This window comes from Tamandua tetradactyla, chromosome 7, assembly GCF_023851605.1.
Source record: "Tamandua tetradactyla isolate mTamTet1 chromosome 7, mTamTet1.pri, whole genome shotgun sequence".
NCBI classification, from domain to species: Eukaryota; Metazoa; Chordata; class Mammalia; order Pilosa; family Myrmecophagidae; genus Tamandua; species Tamandua tetradactyla.
The window spans coordinates 29,103,249-29,129,838 of NC_135333.1; the positions used below are offsets into that span (position 1 = coordinate 29,103,249).

Sequence of the window (26,590 nt, forward strand, 5' to 3'; positions counted from 1 at the left end):
ATGGAGTGACTGGGAAAGAGAAGCTCTTTTTTTTCTTTCTGATACTGCTGAATGTACACCTTGAGCTGGTGGAGAAATGTTACCATCATGAGGAAAAGCTTGACGGATAATAAACCCTGCACAAGGAGAGCAGTACTCAGGAGGGGAAAGAGGGACATACTCCTGATATCACTTGAGTCTCTTGATCAAGCCATTCCTGAAGCCTGATCCCTGGGCCAGCCAGGCATGAAAGACAATCAAGTTTTTCCTTCTTCCCTCCCCCCCCGCCTCCCTTCCTCCTTCCCTCCTTCCTTCCAAGTTACTCTGAGCTGGGTTTCTATCATTTGTAACAAAAGGCATCTCAGCAGATACCCATCCATCCAACTCTTCATGCACGGACCTTGTGTTGAAATCCATGCTCCCAGCCCCAGCTGGGTGGGTTTACACTTGTCTCTCCACCTCTCCCAGGCTTGGTCTCTGCAGCTGTAAAATGGGTGTCTCATCACCTCACTTAGGGGGTGGTTTCAAGAAGTAAATGGACAGCCTGTGTAGCTACCACGCCACATGCCACGCAGAGGGGTGCTCAGTAAATTTCCTGGCCAGCACATCTCTTCTGTCTAGATCCTGATCCCCAGTCCCACCCGGTGTGTCTGAGAAGACAAAGTAGGTCAGACGCCCCATCCCCGTGGCCTGCACCCTTCTGAGCAGGCAGAGTCCCATCGGTACAGCCTTTATTATTTCTCCAGCATTTTCCAGAAGAAGGGTGTCAATTGAGGGCTGAAGGGGTCAGGAGGGAGTAAAAAATAACATAAACAAACTGAACAGAACTGCAGGAGGGTGGCAAGGGGGGCTGAGGTCGGGTGTTGGGGGCAGAGAGGTGCAAGTCCTGGGGCAGTCGCGCCTCTTAGCTTTCGGCCACGAGACTGGAGAATTCTGCAAAAGAAAATGATAAAGGGAGTGAATCAGAGGCGGAGAGGGCAAAAGAGACTGGCCATGCCCTCAGCGCTAGGCTCCGGCACAGTGCTTTCTTTCCCTCCGTTCTCGCTGCAGGATATCTGGAGTGAGTGAGGGAATGAATGAATGAAGTGAAATGGGAAAGGTGGGCCCACCGTATCTTTTGCTTCATGATATCATGCCACCTACAAATTATTATAATAGCAATATTATTAATAATATTATTAATGATATTTATTAATATTGTAATAGTAATATAATATTAATGTTGTTTATTATAATAAAATCAATAATAACTTTTTGAATGTTTATCACTTGCTGGGCACTATTCTAAGGATTTTATAAACAATATCTTGACTCTGACAATAATCCTATAAGGTGCATATAATCGTTATTCCCATTCTACAGATGGGGAAGCTGAGGCTGAGTTCAGCAAATTTTACAAGGTCATTATATGTACTCACACGGCTAGTCAGAGGCAGAGCCGGGATCTGAACCCAGGCTGGTCTGACTTTGGACCCTGAACTTTTTTAACCACCTTTGTCTAGATGTCCCCCAGTCGCCCATCAGGATCACAATTTAAAAAGAAACCCTCCCCGGACCCCTGAACTAGACATATTTGACTTAGGAAGTCTGGGGTGAGTGACAAGTTACTGGGTTTGTTAAAAGTTGATTCTAATGAGCAGTCAGGTTCAAGAACCACTGTGCACATCCCTTGCTGCCTCCCAAGGGCCCAAAAAAGACCCTGGGGGAGACTGACCGTGAGATCACCTCCACGAAGCCCGGAGAGGTGAGCATGTACAGGTCCTCGGAGGAAGCAGGCTCTGTTTCCCAGAGAGCCTCATTTCGTCTTCACATTCAGGGAACCAGAGGTTACTATCCCCATTTTACAGAAGGGAAAATTGAGGCCCGGAGAGGAGAAGTGACTTTTCAGAGCCTCCCGGGTCCAAGGTCCTCCCAGCCCGCCGCTCTGTGTGCCTACCGCCCAGCTGGTAATTCACGATGACAGTCACTAGTTTTGGCAGTAGGGGGCGATCAAATGTCCCCCCATTGAATCCAACTCAACTGAAATGAACAAAAGGGCAGGACTGACCAGATGAGGGGTGACACAGGGGTACAGGAGCTGGTCCCTGCCCCACAGGAGCTTTTGGGCCAGTCAGGAGACAAGGCGAGACCCAGCAAGAAGTGCTCGGTATTATCAACCTATCCACTGGAACTATCTTACTTATGCGTTTACTTATTTGGGCCGGTCTACCCCACTGGAATGTAAACTCTGGGGGGCAGGGAGCCCTGTCCGGTTCCCACACTCCCAGCAGCTAGAACAGTCTCGGCACACAGAAGGTGCTAACAAACAAATGCTGAGTGCATGAATGAATGATGCAGCAGCTCACAGTCTTCCTTAGGATTCAACAAGTACTGGCTTAACTCATTCAATTCTCAAGACAGCCTGGGAGGTAAGTGGGACGATTCCCGTGGTATAGATGGGGACAGGCGAGTTGTCAGGGTCATGTGGAAAATAGGACTGGGTTCTGGGCTCCAGAAAACTCTCTACAGGAATACAGAGAGGCTATTCCTGCTAAGGTCAGAGTCCCAACTTGGGTGTGAGGCGGAAGAGAGAAGGAGCATCAACCTGCCATTTCATCTGAAAAACTGACCAGAGCCGGCATCCTCTGTCATTTGGGGAACTGAGCTGCTCTGTCCAGGGATACAGGAAGCATGAGTCCTCCTACCAAGGCCTGCTCGTGAAGAGTCTGTCAATAGGGCAGGTTGGTCTTTATTTTCCTCCCTCCCCCTTCCCCTGGAAATTGTGGGCTCTTGGGCCACTCATCAGCAAAGACCCATGAATGTCCTTTACTCCAAGAGGTGGGCTTTGTGCAGTCAGCGGGGAGAACAACGACCACCCTACAAGCACCGCCCAGGGGTAGGGAATCAGGCATTTTGGAGCCAGGCTCTGGGAGATATTTTGGACCTGTGGAGTTTTTGAAAGTCTCTTAAATCAGACCCCTTTGCCCACCCTGCTCATGGGTGCTGAAGCAGCCAGGACAGCACAGTGGCCACATTTCCTGGCTTTTTGCAGAGAACACAGGTCTCTAGTTTTGTTAAAGGTCCCTTTGGAGACAAACTGAGGGCAGGGGTCCATTTTTGTGCCTTTGGTATCTTCCTTCCTTAGGAACTGGCCAATTAACTACAACCCTCCTTGCTAAATGTCTCATTTTAAACTTCCAAGTCTCTAAAGAAAAATGAGCAAATGAACAAATACCCTGTAACATCTAGGTCCACCGACTTTGTGCTTGGAATGGGATGTTGGAACATGGGGTTCCAGTCTTGGTTTTCCCCCCACCCCAGCCCCCGTCCTGTGCCTGGGGCGGACCCTACCCTTCCAGGTCCTGGCTTCCTTATCTGCAGTGACAGGCCTAGAAAACACTCCTTGAGCTCCACACAGTGCTTACAGCAAGCAGGCTTGGGGGCAACTCCCAGCTGCCTGCTTTCTGACCTCTGTGACCTTGGACTAAATACTGGCCCTCACTGTGCCTCTATTTCCTCACCCATACAATGGAATTCATGCTAGTACTTGCCTCCTAGGGTTGTTCAAAGGAATCAGCCCCAATGCTCTTGTTTAGAGGACTCATGCATAGCAAGTGCTCAGCAGTTGGGAACTGGCATTATCCAGATGCTTCTACCACTCAAGCCACTTTAAATCCAAGCCTATGAAATACCTGGCTCCAGCCTGGCACACAGCAGGAACTCTATAAATGATACTGGAACCTCTGTCATCACTGCTGTGCATACTGGTTGTTTCCATCACTCCCCACCACTTCCTACTTCCCCCCAGCACCTGCCTGCAACCTGTCAGCAACGCTGGGGCTGGATCTGCATCTGGTTCCATCACGGCTGGGCTGGGTGGCCTTGGGTCACTGCCTCACCTCTCTGAGCCTCAGTTTCCTTGTTTGTAAAGTGGGTACAGTGATGCCTACTTGGAAGGCTAGCGGGAAGGCCAGAGGAGAAAATACATGTCAGGACGTGGACTAGAGCTACGAAACAAATCTCCACCACCACCACCACAAACCTCCTGAAACTAAGGACGACAGAGAGGATATAAACAGAGGACACAGGAGGCCTAAGGAGTAGCCGGCTGAGCCCACTGTTATCAGACATGTCTGAGTTTGAACCCCACCTCCAGCAGGCCCATCCGTGTGACCGCAGTCTCTGACCTTCCGTGCTGTCACCTATAAAATGGGGATACTGCGAGAATCTCCGCCTAGGGCTATGGCGAGGACGTGAGATAACAGATAAGAAGTGCTTCATCCAGTGAAGCCAGTTCTTACTGTTGAGGCATGATGGAGAGTCTTCCTTTGGAGAGCGCCATAGGTCCCTCCTATCAGGCATGCGAGGATGGCGCTGCCTTTTCAGACTGACGCTCTCAGGGGCAGTTTGGGGCCAGCCTGCTGCTATCTTTACGGTCCAATTAGAAAGGGCCAGGCCAGGTGGGGGCGGGGAGGGGCCCACAGAGCTTCCGAAGATGAAGATGCCATCCTTCTCTTTCCCTCAGGACACTTAAATTAGCCTAATTAGGTCTGCCCCAGTCTGGGGTGCCACGGGGATTGGACCAATTTAGAAGCCACTGACAGGTGAGGCCAGCACACACCGAGAGCTAAAGTGAACCTGAGAAGGACACTGAGTCAGCGGCTGGAAGCTGCTTCCCGCCCCTCTGTCATGATGACCAGGGTGAAGGCACCAGCCTCCTGGTTTATCATCTTGCCTCGAAATAGCTCCCAGCTCGGCTTCTTATAAATCGGTATTGCAAACAGGGTCACTTTCCCATCCCGGGGACCGGGGAGGCCGAGTCAGCTAGGGTCATGGCAGGTGGCTGTGAGAAGGGAGCGTCAACGGTTCTGGGGTTTAAACTCTGCATCAGACGTGTGCGGCCTACCCCAATTCCTCCTCACCAACCTTCTCATCCCCATTTCACTTACAGGGCAACTGAGGCTGAGTGGAGTTAAAATTAAATGGCCCCACGTGCTGACTCAACTGTAACCGACAGAGGCAGAAGGACAGAGGTGAATGAAGCGGCAGCTCCTCTTTCCGCCCTAAATACTGTTTCTTTTTGCAGGAGGGCAGTTACATAAGGAGCGCGGCCTCTTCTTCCTTTGCTAAATCTTATCTAGTGCAGCATAAGGCCGGAGCCAGGGAAAAGTCCACTTGGGAATAAGAAAGAGCAGCTTGCTAAGCATAGAAACCATTTATAATTTGAATGTCTCAACTCAGCCCTGCTGCTGGCAGCGGGGGCATCGGGCAGACCCGGGTTCCATTTCTGTCAAGGGTTTGCTATGTGACTTTGGCCACTTCATGCCCTCTGGGCCTCAGTTTCCACACCTCTCAAGCGGGGATCACAGCCTCTGCCCCTCCAGACCTCATCAAGGTGGTGTGAGGACGGAACAGACACGGACAGAACTCTGCATGCCGCAGGGCTGCGAGCTCACCCCAAGGCTCATATCCTGCCTTGCTTGGAAATCAAACCCCACTAGGCTAGAGGGCTGGAATTACAGGGCCGCGGGTAGGATGCTCCTTCCTTCCTTCTCACCTTTCTCTCATCATAGACTCAATTTCATCTGCAGGTCTGCATTACACTACTTCCGAAGGTTTTGAGGTGGCTTGCAAATAAAAACATATGTACAAAAGAAGAAGAATCGCTCAGACCATCACTCACAGAACAGTCTCCCTTAATTTGAGCAAAAACCCTGTGTGGTGGTGATTTTATGCCCATTTTACGTATACGGTAAGGGATGCCTTGACAGCTGGGTGGCTCGATCCTCACACAGTTGGGACACGTGTATCTGGCTGGTTCTTCTTTTCTGTCTGATTTCAGGGGTGCAGGCACAGCTGGAGAGCTCACTCTGGCACCCTGCCTCCCACATTAAATAGGTTACTTAGGAATGAAAGGGCATAAGATTCTGCCAGAAGGAAGCAGAAAAGGCAAATGTCCTTAGGCATGGGAGCAGAGCAGATTGCAGTGGTCAGGCAATTATTTTGGCTGTAAATTTTTTAGTGACAGGAAAAAAGCAAAACACAGACTCTTGGTTGGAACAGGCTTGAAGCACAGGAAACTGGATCCATCACTGGGATTGAGTTTTGGGGAAAAACTAGGGTTGCATGTGCATGTGCGTGGCATGCACGTGGATATATACGTCTTGTCTAGAATGCAGGGTAAGAGCGTGGATTTTGGAGTCAGAGCATCAGGGTTTGAAGTGGGGCTCCAGTGTTTCACAGCTTGTGGTTTTGGGGCTAGTTGTATTACTTCTCTGGGCTTCAGGTTGCTTTACAATTTTGTGGAAGTGTTTTGAAGAGCAAATGAACTAATAGAGGGGAGGCCCTGGGTAGGACCCGGAGCACGAAGAGGTAACTGCTATTCCTGTAAGTTCTGGGAAGCAGGGATGCAGAGGGGCTTCAAGCCTGGCCTCAACGTTGAGCCTCAATCCTGGTTCTGCTGCCTGGCAGCTCACTGACCTCAGAACTGTTACTTATCCTCTCACTGACTCAGTTTCCTCATTTGTAAAATGGGGATAGTGATGTAGTGATGGCACCTGCTTTCAGGGATTGTTGTAAGGCAGTGATTCTCAAAGTGTGGTTTTGGACATTGGCACCACCTGGGAACTTGTTAGAAATGAAAAGCTTGGGTCGTACTCCAGGCCCAATGAATAAGACACTCTGGGGCAGGAATGATTGCAGCCATGTGTTTTCACAAGTTTTCAGGAGTGTTCTGATGCACACTCAAGTCTGAGATCCACTGTGGTGAAGGTGAAGTGCAAATCTCACTTGCTGTTTGTGCCTGGGCTTTGCAACTACAGCTGGTTGTTGTTGTTTGTTTGTGTGGATTTTTTTTTCTGTACTTTCTACCTCCCTCTTTCTAGCTTCTCTCTCCTTTTCTGCCTTAAAAATTCTCTTTACAAGCTCTGCACCAGTCTTGCAGGGCAGCCTTCAGGAATCAATCGATCACATCTATAAAAGGCTTTAAGCTTCCTGGAAGTATTGCCCCAGAGATGGGAATGCAAAGGGTTATTATTAGAACTTTGCCTTTCTACCACTCCCTTCAATCTGGGGTCTTAAAGAACCTGGTAGGTATCACTAACCTTTGGAAGGGCAAACAGAGCTGGGTAAAGAGGCAGGACCAGGTTCTGGGCTCCCCCAGCCTGCTGTGTGCAAGCCCCCAGCCCATATGGGGCTCCAGCCTTGGGCTGAGATTGCTTCTTCCTTCAGGTGGGGGTCCTGCTTCCTCATCCTGGTATCCCCTGAGCTGGACACATATTCATTCATTCAGTAAACAAACTTTTCTTGTGTCCCCATTATGTGCCGTACGCTATCTTAGGTGCCGGGGATTTGGAAGTGAATAAAAAGTTCCTGCTCTTGTGGTGCTGACATCCTAGTGGGGAGAGAGAAGCAAGAAATAAGTCGATAGATGAAATAATTTTATGGTGGATACTCCCTGCCTGTTGAATGAATGATTGCAGGGATGCATGAACGAAGCAGGCCGCATGGGACATGTGCTTTGGAACTGAACAGACCTGAACTCAGATCTTGACCTTGCCACTTCCTAGTGCTAAGTCATTAGGCAACCGGGACTCTGTGTCCTCATCTATAAAATGGGATAGTAATTGTATCCACTTCAAAGAGTAGCAGGAAGATTAAATAAGCAAAATGCTAAGTACAGTGCCTGGCACACAGGAAGGACCCCATGAAGTTAGATGCTATTTTCACTGTTATCCAAGATCGTACAGCGGGGACCCAAGTTCCAAGCTGGTCCTCTGCCTAGAGGTTTACCCACCTGGGATTCCATGGAATCCTAGACTGGAAGTGACACCAGGGATGGGCCAGTGATCTGACCCCTGAGTTTAAAGACCAAGCACCTGAAGGTCAGAGGGCTTCCATGATTGCCTCAGGTCCTATCCGGTGTTGAAAACATCCTCCACCTGGTGGGTAAGGCTAAGACCCACGGGCAGTCACAGGGGGTGGGTGGCAAAGCAGAGTAGAGTGCCTGCCTCCGAACCTCATGGGGCATCGCAAAGGGCTCGCATCCCACTGCCTGTTGGACGTCTCCAGGCCCACCCTTCCCATCACCATCCCCAAAAAGCATCTGCATCTTCCCTTTTCAAAAATACGATGTGTGGACCCACCAGAGCCTCAGGGATTACCCGTACTCACTGCTTATTTCATCTCCCCCTGGCCCCCACTGCCTTCTTGCCCTGTCCTGACCCTCAACAAAGCTTCAGCACCAGGTGGAATGAGCCTGCACTGTGTGTGCTGTCAACCTGGGTTCAAATCCTGGCTCTGGTGCTTGCTGGCCAGGTGCCCTTGGACTCCCTGAGCTGCCCTTTTCTGCATCTGCACCTGTGTCCACTGTCACCCCAAGGTGAAATGAGATGATACTTGTACAGGGCCCTTCCCTGGGCTGGGCAATATCACACACCTAGGTCATAATTCTCTCTCCTCTCCACTCTTCTTGCCCTTTCCTAAGCATGCCCAGCACTTCCCAGCCTTATTGCCTCTGCCGATGCCATGACCGTGCCTGGCCCTCCCTTCCTCTGCCTGGCCTTCCTCTCTGTGTGCATTTATAGTCCTAGAGCCGTAAGTAAGAATAAGAGAAGCACTGTGGCTGCCACTTATGGGGTGCTTTCTCTGCGCCAGGCACTGCACTCGACATCTCCATACACGAGGTCATGGAATCCTCACAAAATTCCAAGGAGGTCGGTATGATCAGGGGCTCGGGGTCGCCAGGTCGCTGTGCAGGGCCACCAAGCCAGGAAACGGTGGTGCAGGGAGCTGGACCTGATTCAGCTTTCCCTCCCCCACTGCTTGGCAAAGAGACAGTACTTGGTAAAGGGTTTAGTTCTTTCAGATCAGGGAGCAGCAAGGAGGGAGGGAGACAGGGAATGGGGCCAGGCTCTGGTCTGGTGTCTCATCATCATGTAGGTTATCCATGAGCAGCCAGCCATGAAGACCCTGCCCGGGGCTTCCGAGCTGCGACATACTGGCTGCAAAGGAAAACGTGGGGCCTGGTTGAGGTCACAGTGGGGACCAAGGCCTGCAGGGAAGCTAAGTGGCTCAAGAGGTTGGAGTCTGGGGAAGGAGCTGCCGCTCATGGAATCACCTAAGACCAGCCATCAAGGTTCTTCAATACCCTCTGCGCCGGCTCCTTTAAAGCCAGCTCGCTCCCTCCCAGACACAAGAAGGACAGGGGACACACCACATCTGACCTTGCTGGAGATCCTCTGCTCTTGATTCTGGCATAAAATTTTAATAAACCCAACACCCACTTCAAGAGTCCTTGTACCTTGTACCTTGAACCTGCAAAGTAATTTTGTGTTCCTAGCCATTTAATTTTCACAAGCTGCCCAAGTAGGTCATAGGATAAAACTGTACACTCCATTTGCCAGGCAAGGGAATCTAGATATAGCCAAGGTCATAGCAGGCAAGGGGCAGAGAGCGAAGCAGAGGTCTGGACTTCACCTCCAGGCTTTGATTTGGTGACTGCTCTATGTCACGTATTGGCTAGACACTGGGGCTAAAGGGATGAATGCAATGAGTACCTTTTTTAAAAAAATGAGTTCACAAACATATATATAGAACTTACTATGTGCCAGACACTGTTCTAAGTACTTTACAGATTAACACAGAGAATCCTCAGGACAACTTTATGAGATAAACACCATCATCACCCTCGATTCAGAGAAGAGGAAACTGAGGCCCAAAGTAGTTACCTGAACTGCTCAAGATCACACAGCTAGAAAGTGGCAGGGCTGGGATTTGAAACTGACAGCCTGGCCCAGAGTCGATGTGGCTAGACCGTTTTCTCTTAGACTGGCAGAAAGGACCAGCACGGGGGAGGAGGCAGCATAGCATGGCGGAAAGAGCACTCACTGGTTTTGGAGTTATCCAGATCTGGTTCTAAGTCCCTGACCCATCACTTATGTCCTAGCTCCTTGAAGCAGGCTCAGCTTCTTGAACCTCAGTGTGCCTATCTGCAGAGTGGTGATGATTCCCAAGGATGTTTGATGGCTAAGAGAGATAATGGTGCTAGGATGTGCTTTGTGAATGCTAGTCTGATCCGAACAAGAAGGATGTGTGGTGGTGGCCTGTCAACTGCTCACCTGTGCTTTTATAAAAAGCAAAGCTTGAAAATAAGGCAAGCCCAGATACTGCTTTTCCTAATTCCCAGCTGATTCCTGGCTGGTTGATTTTCCTGGCTTTCCTTCAATGCTGAGATGGTATGTTCGAGTGAAGCCAAATGGGCTTCTGAGACCAAAGGTTACAGGACACCAGGACAAGATGCCGAGGAGGGTAGGAGATAAGGAATTTCCATTCCTGGAATCTGAGAACGGGAGAGCTGGAAGGGGCCTTGGGGATCAGTTAGCTTCCTCAGGTTGCAGAGGGGAGACTCAGAAGAAGGGGGAGACTGCCCAGGGGCAGAGCACGGGGCAGAGCTGGGAACAGACCCCAGGCAAAAGTACAGCAAAGTTCAGGAAAAGTCCCCAATTCTCATGGGTTCCCTAATCTATGGGGTGGGGGGGGGAGGGATATACCAGTTTTTCTTTGCCTGACTCATGTGACAGATCTCTCAGACCTATTGATTTCCCTTCTTTTTCTAATCTTGGGGAGTGAGGGAGCCCCTCCTCTCCCCTTCCCTGTGATGGACAGCCCTCTGCTTTCAGCACCCAAGCACCCATGATCCATGATGTGCCAGGCCCTACATCACAGCTACCCACCTTCGACCCCAATTTTTCCATCCCCATCCTTGTCTCCAGCATCCAGCAGCATCTTGACTTCTTGAGCAGACAGTTCTCTGGCAGCTGGGAGGAAGCACTGTAAGAAGAATCTGGAAGAGGAAAGGATGAAAGTGGGGAGGCAATCAGGCTGAGGTCACCTTGCGAGAACACCCTGCAACTGCTCAGGGGAGGTCTGCAGCTGGGATAGGAGGCAAGTGGCAGGTGGATGTGCAGCTGGGTCAGGCTAGGTAACCTGGTCTGGGGCGGTGCGTTCATTATGAGTGTCCTGAGAAGGGCAGGTGATCCTCAATGAAGAGTCGACCCACTTTAGGGAGGGCACCTGCATTTGTTCATTTATTTGACAAACATGTCTAAAGTGTCCTCTCTGTGCCAGGGCCCATACAGGAAACTGGGGACACAGGATGGCCTAAGGAACCCTCCTGAGAAGTAGGGAGGAGGCCAGCTACTCCAAGAGAGACCACACTGATGGTGGGTGCAATGATGAGGAAGCAGAGAGGGTCACTCAGAGTATGCATCTATCCCAGCTGGGATGAGGGAGGAGTCAGGTCAGGCTTCCTGGAGGTGACGCATGGAGGAGAGCTAGAAGGCAGGCTCCCTGTATGTGTGGGTGTGTGTGTCTGCTTATTGGATGTGTTCAGCATGAGTTGGGTAGAAGGAGGAGGTTCTGGACTGATGGGACTCTTGCAGGAAAGTCTGGGGGAGAGGCAGGATGGATGGAGAAGCCCCTACTTGAAAGTCCCCTCTCTACCCCCTCTATCTCCTCTCTATGGCAGGATTCAAGGCAGCCTTGGCCAGAGGGAGGAATAAGGCACAGCTGGGTTGGCAGATGTGGACCAGGGCGGTCAAGGAGGGTTATGAAGAGGGGCTTCTTTGCGGAGGTGATTTCACATTTTCTAGTCATGGTCTTCTCCTCCTCTGCTTTGCTCCAAGGACTCCTGAACCCCAAAAGAAGGCTCTGCATCCCTGACTTTCACAGAAACAACTCTAGCCTCCCTAGTACAGAAGACACTGGGGGTTCTGTGGGATGGTGGAAAGAGCCTTTTAGACAAACAAAAATCAATGAAATACTAGAGTGAGTGCTGTCTGCCTTGCCCATGGTGTTAGGCAAGGAAGAAAAACTGCCTCTTCATTTGTATTAAATTATTAAGTAGCAGCATTCCATTAGCAATATTAAGTGGCTATAATTTATCCTAGTTAGTTGCATGTTTCTGTTGAGGGTTTTAGTCTTCCGGAAGCGACCATGCTGGGAATCATTTCCCCCCCAAGTTCACTGGGTCTCAGCCCTACAGTCAGACACAGTTATTTCCCAGGAAGGTAACAGAGAAGGGGCAGGGGGAGTGACAGGCGTTCCCACCCCCCCAATCCCTCTCCAGGAGCCTTCAGTCTGGGCTCTCCCCCTACAGGCCTTAGTTTACCTCAGCTCCTCCTCCTCGATGAAGCCACTTTTGTCTTTATCCAGGATGTGGAATACCTTCTTCACTTCATCCACGCTCTTTTTCTTCAGACCAACCATTTGGATGAACTTTTTGTGGTCGAACGAGCCAGCAGCTGTGGGGGGAGGAGCGGGTTAAAATGAGGACACAGAAGGGGCAGTGAGGAAGGGTGGGAGAATGGGGTCAGGGGAGTTTGCAGCATGTGTGGACTCCCACCTGTGGGACCTGGGAACGGAGGGGATGCACCTCCATCTGGAGAGGGTGCTTTGCCCAAGGTCACCCAGTGAGAGGAGGAGGTGGGGTTGCAACCAGATCTCACTGGCTCCCAAGCTCTCCCTGCCACCTACTGCTCCCTACACTAATGTGGGGGTAACCAAAGGGGGAAGGCTTCCTACAGAGCACACCTCAGAACTAAACAGAGACTTTTGGCCCAGCGAGAACCTGGTTTCCATGAAGGCTTTTTTTGGGTGGTGGCTGAGTGGCAATGGGCAGGGAATTGAAGGCGCTGAGAGTGATGGGTGGCCCTGCTGTGTGGAGATCGGGGTGGGGGCAGGAAAAGGGACTCTTTTTCTTGGCCATAGATTGTGCTTCCAGGAAAACTGACTTAAGGAGGACAAGCTTCTCTCTCAAGGTTGTCCAGTGGGAAGAGGGGGCTGACGGAGGGAAGGATGGAGAAGTCATAGCTTTTGCACAGAAAACCACTGCAGTGGGATCGGGGAGGGGAGAGGGTGTCTGTTGAAGGCTTCTGAGGAATTCCTGGTTTGTTTCTTCTCAAAAGTAGCAAGGTGACCCGGTGACTCAAGGTTGAATGAGGGGTTATCACAGCACCCTGGGGGGGGGGTCCCAAGCAAAAAGAAAATGGGGCCCCTTCCAAAGAAATCTGTCTTGTGCTTCTCTTTTAAAACACCTGGGGAAGTGTGGTTCAGTGGTAGAATGCTCGCCTTCCATGCAGAGAGACCTGGTTTGATTCCCGGACCATGCACTCCCACAAAAAACAAACAAACGAAAAACACCTAACAAAGTAAGACGTGCAACTCATGTTCGTGTGTGCATGGGGAGTAGGGGTCCCGTTGAGGGTCGTAGACCTCCTTCCCCTCAGTCCAGGGCTGGAGGGAAGAGAATTTGCTCTTTCGGCCTCTGGGGGTAAGGGGAGAGGAAAGCAGGCAAGTCCTGGAGGTGCCCTCAGGAGACCTTATTTCTAAGGTGACCTTAGGCAAGTACTTATCCCTCCCCGAGCCTCAGTTTCCCGATCTGGATGAGGGAGTGGGCCCAGTTAAGCTCTAAAAGTCCTGGGCAGCTGGGGAGGCGAGGCTACCCCCTCCCCTCTGTCATCCGCTTGCAGGGACTGGAAGTTGGAGACGCTCAGAGTGTGCCCTGCAGGGTTAAGCAGAGCCAAGCGCCAACTCCGGGAAGGTCACCTCGCCGGTGGATCGGTTGGGGGGTGTAGGCTGGAAGGGGGCACAGATAATCCGGGGTGCCAACAATGGCCACCGGCGGGTACGGAAGAGTCTTCTGGGGAGCCGGGATCTGAGAAACCGGTCAGTCCCAAGAGAAGGCGTGCGCACCCGCAGCCCCTCCACGTGATGGAAGGAGATATCCTAGCGCGCACAAGGACCCAGGAGGGCCCGCCTCCGATTCCGGTCTTTGCCCTGGGTCCGGGACCCCCGAGTCTTCGCAGCGCGACCACCCTCAGCGCCGACAAGTTTCGGTTGCTTGGGCAGGACTCCCAGCCTCCCTGCCTGCTCCCTGCGCCAAGTCCCGCCTGGAAATAGTTTGGTTAATGCTGAGGGCTGAGGACAACTCATTCTCTCGGTCTCCAGCGCCCCGCGGCAAGCGTGAGCAGAAGAGCGCTGGGGGCGACCGAGCTGTCGCGGGGCCCGCGAGGATGCAGGGAAAAGGGATGGTGGATTAGGGGAGAGGAGCGGGGACCGGAGCGCGCTGCTCACCGGCAAAGGCCTCCACCGCCTTCTTGACGTCCTCAGCGCCGAGTAGTTCTGTCATCGACATCCTGCAACTGTTTGAGCGGGCAGAGCAAGTGCGAAAAGATTAAAAAGTGCTTTTCTCATCATTTCTGCTCATATGACCAGCGCTGCAGTGCCGCGCGCCAGGCGCACGCCCGCCCGGCCTGGCACAGCGCCAGGGGGCGCCGAGCTAGGCTCGCAGCCAGAACTGCTCAGTCCCGCGGAGCAGCGGAGCCCGGCGGGCGCGCAATGTCGCTCCCCCACCCCGCCCGGGCACGCCGGGGTCCTCGGGATCCCAGGGGCTGCGGCCCGGGCTGGAGGGGAGGGGCGACCTCCGGAATCGATAGGGCACCCCGGCCATCAGCCACAGCGTCCGCCGTCAAGGGCACGCGGGAGGCGCCGGCTTGGTGCAGAGAAGAGTCTCGGATCTGTGAACCTCGGAGGCTATCCAGCCGCTTCGAGAAGGATATTGAACCGGCACGGCCAGGACTACCCTTCCATGGGACCCTCGGCCCTGCCTTGGGTCTCTCTCCGCCCCAAACTCCAGTCTCTGCTCCCGTCTGTCCTGGATGCAAATTTATGCTGCAAAATCTGAGCGTTGAGGTCGGGAAACCTGACCCATGAGACGCAGGGAGGGAGTGTCAAAGGCAGAAGAGCTCTGCTTGGCTCCTTTGCCTGCGCCCCATCCCGCATCTGGCCAGGGATGTGCATTCTGAATTCTGTTTGTTTGTTTTTAACCTAACCTGACTTTTCAAAGAGCCCTTCTCAGATCCCCGCTAACTACTTGCTTTCCTGGTCTCCTGGGCCACTGAGTCCTTTTGGAGATGGCTAGGGTGGGAGAAACTACTAGGAATCTCTGTGCATCTTCCCCCACTAGGATAACTCACATATGTGGGGAGGGGGAGGAGAAAGGGTAGCACATTAGGACCACACTTTCTAGACAACTTTAAGCCAATTTATTGTTCTGAATGTCATCTCTGGGAGACGTGATGTCCCCTAATCTTTTTTGCAGCCAGAGATCAGTTGCATCGTTTCCCAAGGTCTCTCAAGGATCCAGGCTGTAACCAACTGCCTCAAGGGTGGGCAGAGCACTGGAAAAAGAGTCAGGAGGCCTGAGCTCTATATCTGGGGCTGCATTAACTCCCTATGCGACCCTGGGTTGTGACCATTCCCTCTCTGGGCTAGGGAGGTTTTTGCTGGCCCCTTTCAGCAGAACCTTGAGACTCCAACCTAAGCTATTGACAATTGAGGAGGAGCTGGGACTGGGTGGCCTTTGGCAGAGGGGGCTGGGGAGGGCTGCCTGACTGCCCTGGGGCTCAGGTTCCTTCACACTCACTGTCGACACCATCTCCCACAGGTCAGTCCTGGACTGCCGCCCTTCCTGGAAACCTTAGGAAGCTGCTGGCTCTGGCTGCCCCCTTCCCTCTGAGTCAGCTCCTTCAGAGGACAGCCCACCAGTTGGTCCCAAAAGCTCCAAGGCTGCAGCCCCTGATCCCTATCTCTTGTCATGAAGCCCTCTCCTGGGACCCCTTGTCTGCAGTGGCTCCTGCCACTGATGCCACTTCCTCTGCCTCCTGCCCCTAACCAACTGCTAATTCGGACATGCTGAGCTTCTCTGCTATAATTTCAACCTATTGGCACATCTATTTTCACAGATGAAGGCTTGTTCTGCTATACAGGTGGGTAAACTGAGGCTGGAGAGAGTCAGTGAGTGGCCTAAGGACACAAAGTGAGGAAATGGTAGAGCGAGGACCATCCCTGGGTCTGCTAGCTTGGAGTTCAGTGCCCTGCCTGGTGCATCTCCCAGTGCTGGAATCCCAGCCCTTTCATGTCCCACACATTTGAGCCACACACAGGCTCTTGGAGTCCCCAAATCCTGGCCCCTAAGGAGGTGAGGTTGGAGCCTCAATAGGACCCCATGCTTCTCTGGCCCCTTTCTCCACCTCTTCCTGCTGCCATGGCCTCTCATCTGCTTGACACCCCTCTGAGCACGCATGCCCCCCAGATCAGAGCATCAGACAACTCCCCTTAAGCTCTGCACATGTTGTGAGGTCAGCCGGTCCAGCCTCCATGCCCCTGCCCCCTATCTCCTCTGCCCATGCCTGGGTCCCCTCTGATGACATCACCAGAGTCCACAGCTCTCTGGCTCCACCCCTCTCATTCTACAGGTGAGGAACCTGAGGCCCAGCCAGGGGGAGGGATTTGTCTGGGTCGAACCAGGACTCAGGACAGGGAACCAAGAAGCATGTAGTCAACCTGAATTCCATGACGGCTTACCTTTTAGTAAGCACACTCCCATCCCTTACCCTGCCTCTGGGTCTCCAGGAGAAGGGAGATATTGCTGTCCCTTCTAGCTGGGCTCCATCCCGCTGTATCTCTCCATTCTCCTCCAACCTCTGGAGATGCCACTCACCTTGGGTAGGGGAGGAGGGCCGGAGCCTGCACTGAAAAGCTGGGCTGGTGGGAGGTCTTGTTGGGAAGTGAGCCTGGTGATGTGACGGCCACCTATATAAGCTTCTGCCCTGGCTATTTTAGGAGGTGGCGCCCCCCCCCCCCGGTCCCTGGCCCCCTCCCCTTCTGGTATCAGGTACTTCCCAACCCTGGTGCTGGGTGTCTGTATCACATTCACTCTCCCTGGGCCCATCGAGCTAGGCCTATTAATAATCTTTGGCCCCTGCCCTGCTCCAACCCCTGAAACTGAGGCTCAGGCAGGACTCACCTCTTCCACGAAGCCTTCTGTAACTACCTCAGATGGCAGCAACTTTTCCTTCTTCCCAAATCCTGCAAGGAAAGGAAGGAAAAAGGAAAGGAAAAGAATGGAATAGCAATTGCCTTCCATGCATGGTGCTGAGCTAGGGTCTTACAAGACTCTCATTACCTTCTTGCTACAGCACTGCAGCTCAGGTCGGGGTACTTTTGCCCAAGATACAGACCTGGGGTGTGGAGGAGCTGGGAGGGAATCCTGGAACTTTCCTACAATGATCTCATGCTTGGCAGAAAGATATGCTAGGCATGTGCTCTGATAAGTCACTTGCTCTCTTTGGGTGTCAGTCTCCACATCTGTAAAATGGATTCAATCAGGGGCCACAGAGGGACTAGGAGGCACTATGAACTCCCTTAAGTGATATGGGGAATGCCACATGCGAGTGCACTTTGGTGCAGTAGAGGGCCATAACTTTCAGGAGCTTTGCAAAAGGATTTCTGATGTTGTCTGTCTTGGGATGGAGATGACAGTCATGTGACTATCAAGAACTAAGTTCCAAAGTTGACAATGTAAGTGCCTTGGAGATTCTTTTTAAAGTTCAGGGCAGGGGAGGAACCTTTCATGGTGCTTTTACTAGGTACTCTATAAACATCTGTTGAATGAATGAATGAACACTTTCCAAAACATTACTTACTACAACCTGCTCATGTTCCAGGTAGAAAAACTGAGGCTCTTGTGTTGGGCTTGGGGTGCCTGGGGAACATCCCAGAGACGCCCAGGAAACCTGAACTTTGGAGAGGTCAGGACTTGGCACAGAGCTTTGGTGGTCATCAGAGAGATCAGGGAGCTGAAGTCATGGGCCTAGCTGAGCTCAGGGAGGGATGGATGTGGCAGAATCTTGAGGACCAACCCCCAAGGGAGATTCTTGGCTAGGGACTGGAAAAATAACTAACCTATTTATTGCTCACTGAGCTAATGACCATGTACATGCCATCATGCTTTCATCCCTGTCCCTTCTCTATTAAGTAGGTATCACCTTCCCATTTTTATGATGAGAGAACAAGGCTCAGAGACGATGGGTGACCTGACTAAGTCACAGAGCAGAGGTAGGATTTAAACCCAGTTCTCTCTGAATTCAAAGCCCTTGCTTCCTTCTACTCTACTATCTTGTTTCTTGGATAAGACCAAGAGAAGACACACGTTGGAGGCAGTGCCCACAATGAGCAAATTCTCCAGAACCAAGATGGTCTTCTCTCTTTACCAATATGTTTTCTTCAGGAACCTGTCACTAAGCAGGTTTAGATGGAAGGTCTGAACCACACTGTAGGAGTGCTCCATTACTGAGTGCTCCATATACCCAGATTATGCATATTAGCTCATTTAGCTTTCATTATAACCTTCAGAGGCTTGAAGAGAGACTCTCAGAGAGTTTTACTGACTCGCCCCGCCAAGGCCAAGCTAGAAAGTTAGTGGTAGAGCTGGGATTTAAACTCAATTTTGAATTAAAGATGCATACTTTAAATCTGAAACATTTTTTCCACAACCCTTGAAGTAGGACAGGGATGTCCTAAAGCCTGAGTAGAATATCTTCAAACTTTATCCAGTTCCTATTGCTTCAAGTCTGTGCTAAATTCAAGCAGTCTTTATTGATTCGATTTTACAAGGGCCTTAGAGCCAAAAAAAATGGGTTTATCATTTGTATCGTCTTTTGACTGCAGGCGACAAAAAACCTGACATAAGCTGGCTTAAGATAGAAAAACGGAGAATTCATGCAACCAAAAAGCAAGGAGGGTTCAGGTACAGCTTGACTCAGAGCTCAAATACTGTCTCCAGGATGCTGTTTCTATTTCTTAGCAGTATGTTCTGCTGCAGTGGCCACCTTCTCAGGCTGGTGCCCCCTGAGCGTAATGAGATGACTATCTCCCTGTGAGTCCAAGCTCTGTAGGGAAACGGGAGCCCACAGGTCTGAGAGCTCAACCAAAAGTCCCATGGTTGAGCTTCACCTGCTGAGATTAGCTTGGTTTGGTCCTATATTCATCGCAGAACCACTCACATTCAATTGCAAGGAGAGTTCATGGGTTGGCGAGCCAGGCCTGGGCCACATGCCACCCCTTGAGCTGGGGTGGGGTGGCTGTGTCAACACCAGTGCCACTCCACAGGGTTTGGGGGAGAACTGTCACTGGACAGAGAGGGTAAGGATTTGGGGCAAACACCCATGACTGTTAATGGAGGTGGGTCTCTGGGGGAGGGGGAGGCACCCAAGCATACCAAGAGGAAGTCCCTGGTGAGTGTGAAGACAAAATGCATCAGACTTCTAGAGAATGATTCATTCTGGGAGCCCAAATTTGTTTTCAGGGCTTGAGAACTCCCATCCCCATCCTGTCTCCTGTGAGACCTAACAGGCAGCTATTCTCACCCCCTTGCACCTCTGCTTAAAGGCAGCAGCAGGGCCCAACAGAATGTTTCTCTAGCTTTAGGGTTTCTTGCTTTGAACAGGGTTAAGGCACCTGGATAGATGGATGGATATCACATTTCCACGTGGCTCTCCCCTTTATATCCCGGACCTGGCCTACAGCTGGTCACATCCACATAGGCATTACTGTGTATTATCCATACTGGAGTCCCTGAAGTGGATCCAAATGTCCCCTTTATACAAATGACACAATCGAGGTTCAGAGAAGTCAAATCACTTGCCTTAGGTCACCCAGCTAGCCGGGACCAGAGTCTGGTCTGTCTGACTCCACCCATGCCCAGGGCTCTCCAGAGACCCTTGCTGGCCTCCCAGCTGGTGGAGAGGTAGAGGCCAGTGTGTGGGGGTCAGCAGTCCCTTAGCTGCAGTCTGCCAGGAGACAGTCTTTCAGCTGTTAGCTTTGCTGCTGCTATTTCATTAGTTCACACTACTTCCACTTGCTATGGCCAAGAACAGGATACAGAGTTCCTCACATCCAGGGCCCTGGCAGGCGGAGTAGAGGGTGCAGAAGCTGATATTTATGAGGTCAGCAGTGTGAGATGACATGTATAAGTGTGAAGGCATCTCAGCCTCATTCCTGAGAGCTAGAGCTTGAGCCCGTGGCCTGGTGTCCCCATCCTCCCTCCTCCACATCTAAGCACTATTTCACCCAGAGAAAGGCTAAGAGTACAAAGAGAGTCTCAAGGGTGGTGGGACACACTGGTACACAGCCTTGAGGCCCAGTGCTGGCACCTTCTGTGTGACCCTGAGCTGGCCTCCCCACCTCTCTGGACCTCAGTTTCTTCATCTATGGAGCTGAAGAGGAAGCAGTGATAGACTCAAATGAGATCGTATCTGTCATCTAGAGACTATAAGATCCTACAGGAATGATGATCAGGGTGGTGCCACTGGGAGGACCTTGTCTTGAGCCTGTCCTCTGACAGAAGGGCCCTTGGAGATAGGCTTTATGAAGAGAAACCAGGAGAACCCCTGGCTCTCCCAGAAAGGTCTCTGAGGCCAGGACTCAGTGCCCCTCACCGGGCAAGTGAGGAGCTGGAGAACATGCTAGGTGGATGGGGTGGGCTCCAGAAAGTAAATTTCAGGTGGGGCATGTATGAGCAGAAGGGATTAAGGTTCTGGGCCCCCACCTGAGTTTATGTCCCACCACTGAAAATCCCATCCTGTCTCAGTGGTGCTTGAAGGCCACCAGGTCCCTGTGTGGGGTAGAAGAGGGCACTCCAAGGTCATGGCTATGAAAGCCAGAAGACTCAAGAGAAATTGATAATGTGCACTCTCTGGGATTGTCCCTCCTTGGGTTGTGTTGGATGATGGGAGTTGAGGCAAAGATATGCCTGGTCAGCAGATCAGAGAGTGCTCTTGACTTGAGATGCCCACTGACGCTCAGGGAACAGACAACACATCTTGAGCCCAGCTCAGATGGATAAGACATTCCTAGGTTACAGAGGCAATGTCCTTTCTCAGATTATCATCTCTTCCTTAATTCTCCCTCCCTACCCCCATCACCATGACAACCCATATCCCATAACAAAGAGGATGCTCCTATAAAGAGTTTCTAAGGGCTTTGGAGGACCCCCTTCCAGTGCTCCTAACTTGCTCTGGGAATGGCCAGGGCTGGGCATTCTAGAATCTTGGGCCTGAGTAGGCTGCTCAAATCCACGTGTTTTCTCTAGCATCCAGCACCTCTGTATCAAAATCAGACAAGTACGAATGTTCTGAACTCTCTCATAGCAAAGGGGGGAAATAAAGGACCCACTTTTCACTGTTTATATCTGTACCTCAGCGTGCCAGTTTGAAAGGATGTATGTACTCTAGAAAAGTCATGTTTTAATCCTAATCCCATTTTGTAAAGGCAGCCGTTTCTTCTAATCCCTATTCAGTACTGGATGTTTGAAACTTTAATTAGATCACCTCCCTTGAGATGTGACTCAATCAAGAGTGGTTGTTAAGCTGGATTAGGTGAAGATGTGTCTCCACCCATTCTAGGTGGGTCTTAATTAGTTTACTGGACTCCTATAAAAGAGGAAACATTTCAGAGAATAGGGGAGATTCTGAGAGAGCAGAGAATGACATAGCCACGAGAAGCAGAGAGTCCACCAGACAGCGACCTTTGGAGATGAAGAAGGAAACCGCCTCCAGGGGAGCTTCATGAAACAGGAAACCAGGAGAAAAAGCTAGCAGATGATGCCGTGTTTGCCATGTGCCTTTCCAGATGAGAGAGAAATCCTGATTGTGTTTGCCATGTGCCTTCTCACTTGAGAGAGAAACCCTGAACTTCACTGGCCTTCTTGAACCAAGGCTTCTTTCCCTGGATGCCTTAGATTGGACATTTCTATAGACTTGTTTTAACTGGGACATTTTCTCGGCCTTAGAACTGTAAATGTGCAACTTATTAAATTTCCCTTTTTAAAAGCCATTCTGTTTTCTGGTACATTGCATTCTGGCAGGTAGCAAACTAGAATGCTCAGACACAGAAAGAGGCTGTTGGACAAGGCAAGAAGAAAAGGTCATGGCACAGAAACTAGACCACAGTCTCTTGAAAACTCTCCAATTGTTTTGAAAAAATTACTTTTCCTTTTTTTTTTATATTACTATAAAACAATGGAACCAATGGAAAATAGAGGGGTTAAAGGGGTAGGGGAGTCATCCATAATCCATTGCCACGTAAGTACAACCACTGATGATATTTACTTTCTGGATCCTTTTGGCCGTCTCACTTCTGCTGAACCATCTACCTGCTGATCATCCTTCCTGACTGCACTAAGGTGTCACCTCTTATGGGAAGTCCTCCTGGGTTTCTCCCCCCTGACCTCATGTTCCTCCTAATGTCCTGTGTTTACCCTGATCAGTCATGTGGTCCTGGCCTATGAGTCTCCTTTTGCTGTGTTTTTAGCTGCCTTTTTAGTTGGGAGTTGAAGTACCAGCATTGGTGTCCAGCTCCTCTCCAGGAGGGACTCCAAAGAGAGAAAATCAAATTGATGGTTTAATTTTTTAGCTATGTGAACAGTGGTTATCTCTAAAACATTTCTGGCATCCATTTACAATTCCTTCTAGACCCATTTATTTACCTGCACTTCAGGGACAACCGCTAGCCCTCCTTTGGGGGTTAAAGCCACATATCCACAGGGCTTTTACTTCTTGATCCCAGTTGGTAGTCTAAGTTCTGATAAGAGAGGGTGCTCTGGGCAACAGGGAACTGAAAATCTGAAGCCAAGCTAAGTACATCTGGAATGTGAGCTCACAATATGTTGTCTTGATGACCCTTTAGCTAATGAGCAAAAAGCTTGATGCTGATACCTAGTGGAGAAGTCCTAGTGACATGAACAAGACATCCATTTCATGTGGTTTGGTGGGTCTAAAGGGTGGAAAGGTGTTTTAGGTCTAGCTACTAAGAGTGCTCCCCTGCACCCCCCCCCTCCGCCCCGGTAGAGTGGTTGGCTGCTAAGCTGGTGGAACTGGATTCTGGGGGTGTGGGTGACCATCTTACCTATCACATAGAGAAACTCTGTTTAAGAAACAGAGAGAAAGATGAAGCCTTGATTTCATATGAGTTCCTTAATCCAGCCATTTCTGAACTCAGATCACACCTGGGCTTCCAGCTACAAAAGCCAATAAATCACCCTACTGCTCGCCCTAACACACATTTTCTTGTCAACGTCAGTTAGCATGAGTTTCTTTCACTTGCAACACAAGTAATAGCCTGGCAAACAGATGGCCTCTAATACTCATGCCCTTGTTTTGCCACCTTCTCTTGAATGCGGACTGCACTTGTGACTTGCTTAAACCAATGGAATGTTGCAGGAGTAATGCTGTGTAAGTTCTGGCCTCAAGTCTTAAGGCCTGACAGCTTCTGCTTTTGGGCTCTTGGGAGCTCTAGGTTGCCACATAAGAATTTCAGGTACTCTCTGCCAGTTAAGTAGCCAGACCAGCAGAAGAACCACCCAGCTGAGCCCAGCCCAGATTACAGTATTTTGAGGGATGATAAAACAGCATTGTTTTAAGCCACTACATTTTAGGGTAACTGGTTACACAGCAATAGATAACTTGCTGCACAGCAATAGAAATACTGGCTAAAACATGACTTTGTAGAATTTGTTACTAGAAATAAATAAGGTAGTGCATGCCAAAAAATATTCAAGTATCAACTATTCCTTTTTGTATTGTTGTTATTGTTATTACATGCTTGTAGTCCAAATTAGATTGTGTGCCCATTAAGAGCAACAGTGCATTTCTCTATCTATAGATCCAGCACAGGACTTGACATATTACAGATATTCAGCCAATGTTTATTCGAATGGGAATGAATGAATGGACAATGAGTGGAAGTATTTGCAAAGTGCAAAACATATAACCTTTTTTGTAGTTTGTCCTTAGCTTACATTAAAAAAAAATCTAAACTGTCAAATTCCAAGTGGAGTTCAAGTCAAAGGTTATATAGGGGTCTCTGATTTCACTACTAGTATGCGAAAGCTGTAATTTAAATGGGGACTTAGATGGGCAAAGGAGGCTTCTTGGAAGAGGCTTCTGGATCTGGGCCACAAATGGTAAGTCAAAGATGCCAGGCAGAGAAAGTCAAGGTAACCACAGGGATTTTGGAAATGAGTATCTCCATGGCTTGGTATCATTTACTACTTTTACAAAATAACATATAATCAGAACACAGTGGAGGACCCTTAATCAGGTTAGGTTCTGACGCCTAAATTTTCAGCCTTCTTTCATAAGAAGATCTTGTCCAACTGTGCTGGAAGTCAGATCCACTCCTGGTTTTCAGAACCATGAGCCAAGAAATTCCCCTTTTCTTCTTAAACCAATCTTGGTTGAGTTTTCTATTGCTTGCAACAGAAAGGGCCCTATTTGAATAACCCCACAGAGCCTTCTCAGCCCGCTGCAAGACAAGCCATTCCCAGGAGCACCCAGTGGCTAAAGTTCTTTCGGTAACACTTAGACAGATTGCTGGAAGGCTTGTCCTTTAACTCCTAGATCTTGATTACCCTTTTGTTCCCTCAAAGCTAAAGTGGAAAAAAAAAAATAAAAGAGTCCACCAGCAAGTCCCTGAGGATGAATAACGGAGGTAAAGGGTCTCCTCTCCTGATAGGCTGAATCTTTTTCAATCTTCCTCATCAGCTCTCAATCTGAAACTCTGAGTATGGAGGCCACACATTCAGTGAGAGGACACTTATCTCTCTCTTCCCCCAGCACCTGGCATCCATCATTTTCAGTCTTACCAGAATCTTCTCCATGGCCAGACACAGGCCAGAGGGCTACCCTGTAGCAATTTGGTTTCTAAGTATAGAGGCTGCCTCTGGGATATCTGTCTAGCTTCTAATCACCCACTTAATTTCTCCCCAGTGAAATACGGATTGTGACATCAGGAAGCCCCACCTTTACAATATAACCCAAGTACCTTGCTCTCAACGGATGATAACCGCAGCAAAAAGAGGTAGTCCTTTCCTGGACGACTCCAAGGAGTGTTCCCATTGGCCTGCTTGGGTCATATGACCTAACAGAAGCATTCCCTGCGGCTAGGACGAGGTAGTGTGCTGATTGGCCAGCCCCAGGTCACATGACCACCTTGCAGTCAGTCCCCGCCCCTCCCAGCTGTTTCAACTGAACATGAGGAGCGTGTGTTTTCCCCAAACGAAATCGCCATCTTAGACCTCTCAGATCAGCTCTTCACCTGTATTTTGAGATTCTTATGTGACATTTCTTCTGGGGTGTCTAATAGACATCTTAAATTTATCATGTTCGCATTTGGGCTTCTGGTTTTTCTCTTCAGACCTCCTCCTCTGACAGTTCTCCCCCACTTAACATCCAAACATTGCACACATGGTGTACAATCAGTGGCTCACAATATCATCACACAGTTGTGTATTTATCACCATGATCATTTTTTTTGAACACTTGCATCACTCCAGCAAAAGAAAGAAAGAAGGAAAAACTCATACATACCATACCCCTTACCCCTCCCTCTCATTGACCACTAGTATTTCCATCTACCCAATTTATTTTAACCTTTGTTAGGGGAGCACTGTTTTAAACCATGGAGCCACCCCATGAGGTGCCTAAATATATGGGGTAAGTCTGCTAGCTTAAAGAGCTGGGTAGATCTGGGTGGATGACTGTATCACTCAGATTAGCTCTGGGGATGGTGACTAATAGGGTCAATGCCACATGTTCCTCATTTTACAGATGAGAAAATTAAGGATCTACAAAGTAAAGTGACTTTCCATAGGCTTCAGAGATTAATTATCTTTTATTTTAAAATTTTAATAGATATGAGCTAAAGTTAATAAGGTAAATGGCAATGGTAGATTCTCAACAGTAAGTATATGGTGTGTTTTAACATTTCTGTGTGTTTGACAATTTTTATGACAAAACGGTTGCAAAATTTTTAAAATTAAATTTGCTTTTGGAATACCTGTACATGCTTAAAAATTCAAAAGAGACAAAGAGTTAGACAGTGAAAAGTATTGCTTCCTCCCTGTCCCCAGCCACCCAGTTTCTTCCCCAAAGGCAATAAGTGTTTTCAGCTTCTTAAGTTCCTTCAAGAGATGAATGTGTCTGTACAGCAAATCCCGTAGAAGAAATCTCCCTTCTGTTTTATATTAGGTGGTAGCAGCACACAGCACAGGCTAACACGCATCGAGATTCACTCTCCCCAGGTAAAATGCTTTGCAGTCATTATTTCATTGAATCCTCGTAGTAGAGTGGCACGATTATTCCCATTTTGTGAATGAGAAGACAGAGGCTTAGAGACGTTCAATGAATTTTTCTAGATCCCACTTCTAGCAGGTGGCAGCATTAAGATCTAAACCCAGGTTTTTATGACTCCAAATCTTGTGCCATGAGCCACCACGTTGCTGTGTTGGCAGGTGGGGCTGCTGAGATGTTCTGGTACTCTGTCTATAGACGATGATGACAGCATCTTATAAATGAAGCCAGAATGAGAGCAGGTACATCACAGTGTGAATGGGCCCCTGCTGGCCTAAATGATGCTCTGTAGCATGGTGCTAATCTTCTCTACCAGAGTCTTTCCCAAGCAATGTGTCCTGAGGTGGAAACAGATAAACAGCTGTCACGCTGACTGAGCGGGAATAACCCGAAGGCAATTTTATCCCCACTTCCCGCCCCATTGTTCCGGGGCTAGGTCCTCTTCCGAACACTGAGCATCTGCCTCTATCCTTTAGCAGCTTTCTGCTAAAGTCCTTTCATCCCTTCAGGCAGCAGTCAAGGGCAGGATTTAAGACAACCTTATGCTAGCATGTTCCGTTGTTTGGCCACATCCACAAACAATATGCTCCTTCAAGCATATT

The 26,590-nt window shown here is 49.8% G+C and overlaps 1 protein-coding gene across 6 annotated transcripts; it reads right to left on the bottom strand.

Moving 5' to 3' along the window:
• Positions 1–693: 693 nt before the first annotated feature.
• On the bottom strand, positions 694–24,811 carry PVALB (parvalbumin). 6 transcript variants are annotated; one of them, XM_077168715.1, is made up of 7 exons: positions 24,682–24,766; positions 19,318–19,456; positions 16,826–16,887; positions 14,092–14,159; positions 12,128–12,260; positions 10,692–10,801; positions 694–912 (listed from the first exon to the last, which is right to left on the bottom strand). In XM_077168715.1, exons 4-7 carry the CDS (start codon positions 14,150–14,152, stop codon positions 884–886), a joined length of 333 nt encoding a protein of 110 aa, XP_077024830.1. In that variant the 5' UTR covers positions 14,153–14,159; positions 16,826–16,887; positions 19,318–19,456; positions 24,682–24,766; the 3' UTR covers positions 694–883. The 6 variants fall into 6 exon arrangements, with proteins under 6 accessions (XP_077024830.1, XP_077024826.1, XP_077024829.1 ...); XM_077168711.1 differs by lacking the exon at positions 19,318–19,456 and having other exon boundaries at positions 24,682–24,811; XM_077168714.1 differs by lacking the exon at positions 19,318–19,456 and having other exon boundaries at positions 24,660–24,749.
• Between the last annotated feature and the right edge of the window lie 1,779 nt (positions 24,812–26,590).